This window comes from Limulus polyphemus, unplaced genomic scaffold, assembly GCF_000517525.1.
Source record: "Limulus polyphemus unplaced genomic scaffold, Limulus_polyphemus-2.1.2 Scaffold12039, whole genome shotgun sequence".
NCBI lineage: Eukaryota > Metazoa > Arthropoda > Merostomata > Xiphosura > Limulidae > Limulus > Limulus polyphemus.
In genome coordinates, this window is record NW_013677649.1 from 1 (window position 1) to 8,448 (window position 8,448).

General features: G+C 33.3%; 1 protein-coding gene across 1 annotated transcript; it reads right to left on the reverse strand.

The window, feature by feature from the left end:
* Window positions 1-3,891: 3,891 nt before the first annotated feature.
* LOC106476907 (adenosine deaminase-like) lies at window positions 3,892-8,333 on the reverse strand. The gene is made up of 5 exons (XM_022380639.1): window positions 8,079-8,333; window positions 6,804-6,949; window positions 5,141-5,382; window positions 4,684-4,810; window positions 3,892-4,133 (listed from the first exon to the last, which is right to left on the reverse strand). Exons 1-5 carry the CDS (start codon window positions 8,221-8,223, stop codon window positions 4,017-4,019), a joined length of 777 nt encoding a protein of 258 aa, XP_022236347.1. The 5' UTR covers window positions 8,224-8,333; the 3' UTR covers window positions 3,892-4,016.
* Between the last annotated feature and the right edge of the window lie 115 nt (window positions 8,334-8,448).

An 8,448-nucleotide genomic window follows, 5' to 3' on the forward strand; every position in this document is an offset into this window, starting at 1 on the left:
CAACTTTAGAGAATAGGCGGGAGTTTCCCAATACATATTTAACCGTATACGTTATGACATTTCTAAATATAAATTTAATTTCTACAAATATCGATATTAAAATAAATATAGTATAATAAATCCGTCACATTGACAATTAACTCCTCAATAAGATTCCACTTAGATGTTAATTTTTTTATATCTGTGGTACTTCTGGAAGCTCTATTATTTTGTTTAAAACACAAACTCCAAGCCTACAGTGCTGAACTAGCTAAATGACTTGCTGACTATAATCAGTCTAACTAACTTGTTTAATTTGCATATTATATCATTCAAATAATTATATTTGTCATAAGATATTAATATTAGACCAATTATATTTTAAACACTACATTCTTTATCTAGTCTTCCTCGCTGGGTCCAACGTTAGCTAGTGTATTTCTCTCATCATGAATAGAAATGGCTCGACACCTGCCCCGCTGACTTCTTACTTGTCCTTTACAGAAGGTATGTGGACGACACATTTATTCTTTCACATAATCAAAATCACAGCTCAAAAGTCTTAGAATACATGAACTCACAACATCCTATCATTAAATTCACATGCGAGGTTTGAAAATAATGATAACTTATATTTTTAGATATCCTCATTAACCGTAACTTTAATGCATTTTGTACATCAATCTACAGAGAAAAAAAAAGACGTTTATTGGACTCCTTACACAATTCGACAGCTTTACCCCGTTCATATACAAAAGAAATCAGAGCTTGCAACCTATGTTTCACATATTTTAATCTACACTTTTAAATTTCTTTCATATACGATACTCTTAAACGTAATGCCTACCCACAATATTAAAAAAAATCAATACCTTTCTAACTAAGAAACTCACACATTCAATTAGACTACCAAATGTACATAAATTCATTATATACTATTGTCTTTCATACATTAGTGCCCTCCAGTGGCATGTCAGCGGACTAAAATCGCTAGAAATCGGGTTTCGATACCCGTGATGGGCAGAACACAGATAGCCCTTTGTATTATTTTGTGCTTAATAATAACAACATCCATACATTAGTAAAGAAAGCTTAACTTTGAAAAGTCAAATTAAGCGCATAATTATTAACCCCCAGTTGAATCCAGATTAGTTTTTAAATCCACATCACGCATATGGGACTTTTTTGAACTAAAGATCTTCTCCTAATTTCTCTTTGTTCATGGCTTGTATATTTTTAGACTTATGGAGACGTAAGGCCTTCTATATTGGCAAAACTAAACGTCTTCTAATAGTTAGAGCCAATGAATATATGTAAATTTCCATGAAAACAAAAAAGTTGAATAACTCTTGTGCTTCTTCTATACGCCAACACAGTGAAGAAAGAGAACACGAACTTATCAAACTTTAATACCAAGGCCAACACTGATCTGGAATTACTGATTAAAGAAACCGTCGACATCAAACAGCATTATTCAACCTGGAATAACTACAGTCTTCATTTAAATTGCACATTAGTTAATATGCCCAGTATTTTTGTTGTTACTCCTCTACTTTCCATGTTTTCTAGGTTTGATTAAATTGTCGTTAATGTATTTTAATTATTTACTTATATGATGTAATTCTTTATGTTTTTGCTTTAGATACTGAAGATGGAATCTGGAACATTTATTTGCATACCTTTCTGCTATAAGTAAACGATGTTATTGATCTTAAGTATCGTTATCCATTTTATTGACTGTTTGTCAGATTTGAAAGTCCGGTATCTCATTGTTCTTCCTGTCCTTGTTCTGTACGAACGTTTAAGAAAAGTCTCATCTTCACCCAGCAACCAGTTGAAGTCATCGGAAAGTAAGAAGCCGGTCAGTTGGTGACAAACATGTCCACTTTGGTGAATAGAAGATTTGATTTTTTACTCGCTTGTGATTATATGATTTTCCTTTGTTTACCATTTTAGTTTAATTCTGAATTATTGAGGATAACCCGAATATCACAAAGGACGATCTACCTACCAAAAGCAGATCTCCGCGATAAATTCAATATCCTCGCATGCACTTTAAAGAATTAGTTGTTACAATTAATAGTTTATTAATTCAGGAACATAGAATGTGTTATTTTTATACAAATGTTTTTAAAACAATGCTATAGCTCTTCAAGCAATATACTTTATTAAAAAAGGAGTCAAATTACAATATGACAGCAATAACACAAAATTACACAGTCAACGACAAAAAACAAGATATAATATATTATAAAACATTTTCAGTTGAAACTATGCTGATTTTAAATATTTATCTCGTCAACTTTGTTTTGTAACATCACGTACAAGACTCCCGGTGGCTCATTTGTAAATCTGTAAGAACTTATAACACTAAAAATTCGCGTTCGATACTAGCAGTAGATAGCACAGATAACAGTTTCTCTAGCTTTGTGATTAACGATAAAGAAATAAACAAAGCATAAAAAGTCATTACTTCTGTAACGAATGTATTTATGTTTAATATGAACGTTGCTTAGACTAAATTTGTATTTAAAAATAGTGTCAGATATGTATTGCGTATAACGAATTTGTTATATATTTATTTTAATGACAACGTTTGTTTGGAATGAGTTTATATTTAAAAACGTGCCTAGCTTACTGTGATAGTTACATATGGCGAAACTCCCGCCAATTCTCCAAGATTGTAGAATATTCGTGAACGCAAGAATCGACAATATATCCACTTCCGTAACTGGTTGAATATAGTTCAGTATTGTTGTCCGAACTTTCGAGAAAAAACATTTCTCGCACATATAAAAAGACCAAGGCCAAAGAAGAGAGCTTATAAGTCCGCTAGGAACCTGTTATAACCGTGTAAGCTATAAACTGTGATTTTGCGAACCCTTATCAACCGGAAAATATACGACATTTGACCAGGAACAGTTATAAATTTCGAACGTCAGTGGATTCTAATCGGATGTTAGTATCTTTCGGAAAGTATTACTGAATTCTCATCGAACATTAGTGGTTTTATGAAAATATTATCTCACTTCGACTGTCCAACAATTCAGTGTCTGACAAAGCTAGCTAGCTTCTCGGCAATTGTACGTACATCGACTTCAAGTTAACTTGCTGGATATCAAATAGTCTCTGAACTATAAAGAAGATTCTATGTTGTTTGTAAGTTAGGGAAATTGTTGTTTATAAAACTTTGTTTATGGTAATTATTTGTAATAATTGTTGTTGTAAATTGTACTGGTGTATATATATATATATATATATATTAAAATGTATTTGTGTGAGAAACGAAAAACGGTGTGTGTCAATCTCGTTGGCATATAGCGTAAATTAACTAAAATATCGGCTTCGGGCTATTTCAAATTCGCAATACGTAACACTTCAAAATTTTGAATAGTCGTAAAAACAGTTTTGTACTGAAACTATTGTTGAGTTATGGAATAATTGGTTAAATCAGAGTTTTAGTATTTCCCTGTAAAAATATGTAAATATCTTCTTGGTGTGCACTCTTAATAGTAGTTACGTTTTCCAAACTCGGCTGATCATTGTTCTATCCGATTAACCAGTTACGTACGAGTGTAAGTATTAGTGTACATTATAATCATCTGCACCCATCTGTTGATTTTGTACTTAAGATACTGTCGTTAACTGGTTTTAATTTTTGAACATGCATACATTTAGTAGTATGCCAATTTTGAGTTTTTATGATATCTAGGACAACCATGTGGCTCATGTTTCATTCTAGGTATAAACGGGAAACTGTTGAACAAATGATTAAAATTAAGAGGATAACCATACCAGTACTCCATTAGTATTAGGGTAGCAGCTTCCTGCTATATCGTCTCTTGTAAACCTCGACTTTAATAAACATAATATTGTATTAAAGCATATAAAGCAGCAAAACAATTTTTTACCTAACTGACACGGTCATTTTAAACACTCCATAAATCTCCTAAAACTTATTAATTTAGCTGTTTGGAAACATTAATGATTATTTTTCAAAAGATTAATACAACTATTTCTGTAAAGTTAGAAAATTCTTATTGAAATGGTTGCAAATTTGATTCCTCTGTTATACCATAAACCTTTTTCAGATGGTCAAAAATATCTTTCTTCTCTTGAGGTGGCAAAAAACAAGACCGGGCAGCATTGAAATGCTGAAAATAATAATTAAATTTGGTATTGCTTGATCCAGAACGTAACAATTTCAATATTAGAGCGGTACGTGTGTTACAAACATGTGTTAAGAATTATATATTTATGATTAGTAAAAACATATCTCTTTCTATTACTTTGAACAACGGAATAGGTAAGATAAAGTAACTTTATTTAATATAACTAAATAATAACGTCCTCAAAATAAATAAATAATTACTGCATTTCAGCTTTATTCGTATGAATTGAAGTTTAATTATAAGTGTTGCATAGTTTATATGAAATGCGTACTAAGAATACAAAATCTATGATTCTAAAGCCTCTATTGACGAATTTTCAGGATTTTTCCTTCCAAAAGAAAACATTTTGCATCTTTTTCACATACACAAAGTATTAGCTATTAACAAAATTATTATTTTCATTGTCTTCATTTTAACCTCGACGTATAATTTCAGATTATTGGGGGTTTTGATGTACAGTAATGCTACCAAAGTTTAAGATTAGTATTTGTTTAGCCATTTTTCATTATTCTGAATGCATCTGTATACTTACTGCTCGAATAATATAGAAATCCTCCAGTCCTTTCTGTTGGAGCAAACGATATTCGTCATCTAGTGTCGTTCCAGTGAGTAAAGGATCGTCTGTGCTAATTGAGAAGTTGGCATTGTCCTCGGCAAACCTATAAAGATTGAAGCAATTAATTAAAAAAGCCCCTAATTTTGACCTAAAACAATATGAAAACAGTATTAAAAATATCGTCTAGTTATAGTTAGCACAAGTTTTCCGGTTAATGTATGATATTTTAATGAATATATTTATATTCGCATCAGCCTCTTAGCCGTTTAAAATTATGAAGGATTTCAGTGGATCTGTGCTCGATATAGTCGTTTACGTGTTTATTATAGTAGCGAAGTATAGTCACTAGAATGATAAGAAACATTAATACTTACAAATTAAACTCAAAATAAATAACAAAACTGAAGTGTTATTGAAAAGAGATGTCCCTTACTTGACAATCGGGTGTTTAATACAATTTGCAGGAACAGCACCAGTAAGGTAGCTACTATGAGGGCACGTTTCAAAATGAATACCCTTCTTCAGTAGGTCTTGGTAGAGTACTTCGTCATCGACAGCCCTGTACCCATGACCGATTCTTTCTAATTGGAGGAATTTCACGTGTCTATCAACACTACTAGGAGGTCCAGCTTCTCCTGTATGCGCTGTTCTGTGGATTCCTAATTGTGCTGCCCTCTGTTGGATGATAGTAGTAAAAAAAAGAAGACACACGAAATTTTATGTCAAGCTGTTGCTTTCAATACCTTGAAAATAAGCTTTATTGTTAGTTTTACTAATATTAGAAGCTCGTGGAAACTGCTTTGGATAACTATCTTTGTTATGTTATTGACTGCTGTGACTGATGGTGAATTTTAGATGGATTCCTTTTATGCGTCAGAGGAAAAAATAAGGAAACAAAAAGTTATTAAACTCAGATGAATGATTCTAAGAACTAATACGCTTGTTTACTTTAACACATATTGATACATGATATAACCACGTACGAAATATTAGATTTTACGATACGATAAACATTTACTTTGAGACGGTACTAGTATAATTTAGTTTTGTATCTGTATTTTACAGGAGAGTAAAGTGTAAATAATTACAAATCTCTTTGTTTAAACCTCTGTTTTTCACCCATCTTTGAAGAGTAGTAATACGTTTAGAGCTTAATTATATAATCCTCACATTTATCATGGTTGCTATTCAAGTTTATTTTTTAGCTGTTTGTTTGTTTGTTATAGAACAGTCATTTATATAATTGATTAACTCTACATGCAGGTCGTTGTTAAAAGAACTAAAATACATTAAAAACAAACGTCTTATTCGTTTCTAATCGTATGGTGTAAATACATTGTCTGATTACATTACTATCTAATCTATACGATTTCTAATTATAACATCTTTATAAGCTCTTGTAAGAATGATGCTTGAATGTAATTTATTCATGGCCAGGTGGTTAGGGTACTCGACTCGCAATCTGAGGGTCGCGGGTTTGAATCCCCGTCCCACCAAACATGCTCGCCCTTTCAGCGGTGGGGGGGGGTTATAATATGACATATTATAATGCGCGGTCAATCCCACTATTCGTTGGTAAAAGAGTAGCCCAAGAGTTGGCGGTGGGTGGTGATGACTAGCTGCCTTCCCTCTAGTCTTATACTGCTGAATTAGGGACAGCTAGAGCAGATAGCCCTCGTATAGCTTTGCGCGAAATTCGAAACAAACAAACAATCATCAACAAAAAGAACTTATAAATCTAATAGGAACATCTATCTATATGTAATATCTTACAGACCTACAGTATTTAAAAACAATAGAGAAAGAAGGCCTTCAGCTAATCATCACTTTTCAATTTTAGCTGGTTGCTGAAATTTAAAAACGTTTTATCCAACTTCACTTGTTCTGATACAGTTCAGTAAATATAAAGATAAGAAGAAAAGATTTATCTTCCTTTTTCTTCTCGCGGTACAATCCTCCAGGAAGTTGAAAAAAGAAATACTTCCCTCCTGTCTCCTCTTTATTGGGCTTTAGCTAACTAACCTTTCACTCAATGTTTGTCTTGAACATGGAAACATTACAGTGACAACTATATTACCAAGCGCCACAATACATACTTGAAATACTTCTATCACTTCCTTCCTTAATCCCTCTTCTCCCTCCAAATCCTGATTTGGCCCAAGCCAAGGCTCACTTAGTCCAATCCCAGCAACAGACTTGTCTTTGAATTCTTCACATAGTGACAAAACCTCACGAGCCTCATCTGAAAGAAAAGGGGTCGGAGAAGTTGTTTGCCAAGAAAAGAGCATAAATAACAAATTTTACCTTCTTGTGCATTAAATAATATGCACGAACTCAGAGTTTAAACACAACAGGAACGAGAAACATATAAGTAGATGTCTTGGGCTATAGAGATGAACAAAATTTCTTTTAATATTTGTAATAGACCTGAAAACCTACTTTTATTAGAATTATGCTGAATATGTTTTTACGTGATATCACGTTTTAGCAATTAGTATTACAACTACCTGAAATACTCGATTTTGTCGTAAAGTTGTCCTGTCCATAATTCTAAAAAAGACAAAATTTCAAAATTTTCGTCTAGTCCATTTTGAAAAAAGGGGGATATTCATTCTACATCCTCTCATTTCATTTTTGTCTCTGAGAAAGAATCCTTTAAACTATCTAGAATACCTTGAAAAACACGTTTAGTTGTTCTGTTTGTTATTAAGCGTTAATCTACTCAAAGGATTTCTATACGTCCTGTACCCACTACAAGTATCGAAACCCGACGTTTAGCATTATAAGCTTACACTTTTAGTTCTGAATCAATGTTTAGAAATAATTTACCATAGTGGGTCACCTGTAACTTTACGGATTTACAATGCTAAATTCAGAGATTTGATAATCCGTGGTGAATAGAGCGCACATAACTCACTGTGTAGCTTTGAGTTAAATAAACAACAAACAAACAATAACGGGTTGGGAATGGCCCATTGTTTAGCGTACTCAGACTGTGAATGCGGCGGACTCATGGTTTATGCACTGCTGCCGAAAAAACACGCTGCACATTTAGGGCCATGGGTGTACTTTAAATATGTTTGGAATTAGGCACAAAGCTACACAATGGGCTATCTGTTCTCTTCCCACCACGGGTATCGAAACGCGGTTTCTAGCATTGTAAGTTCGCAGACATACCGCTGTGCCAATGGGTGGCTGCACAATAAGAGTGATGGTCAAATCCCACTATTCAGGTAAAGTTTGAGAACTCGGCAAGAACATCATGCTCCAGAGAGCTCTATTACTGTGATTTTGGTTAAATAAATATTAAACCTAATATAGGATTAGAAGATTAGTCTAACGTATATTGAATAATAGCGATTTTCCCTTACCAGGATTTTCTCTACCACAGTTGAGGAGCGAACGTGCTTTTATGCCATAGTCTTGTTCTGCCCGCTGAAACCCTTTCTTTACGAGTTCGAGCACCATTCTGTAGGTCACAGTTTCAAGACTAGTAAGACCATCGCTGTTCATCATGTTGGCCAGGTTCGCAGGTCGATAATGGACCTCACTGTATATTACACCTTCTCTGGCCTGTTGTTCGGCTATTTCGTAAGCTATCCGCTCAATAGCTGTACAGTTTCCTCTGAAGGAAGACACGAAACAGTTTTATTATGTTCCATGCTGCATTAATTATAATATTCCAAAAATTACACTCTTTACATAAAAAGGAACCTTTTCATGACTATTGAGAAATCATAT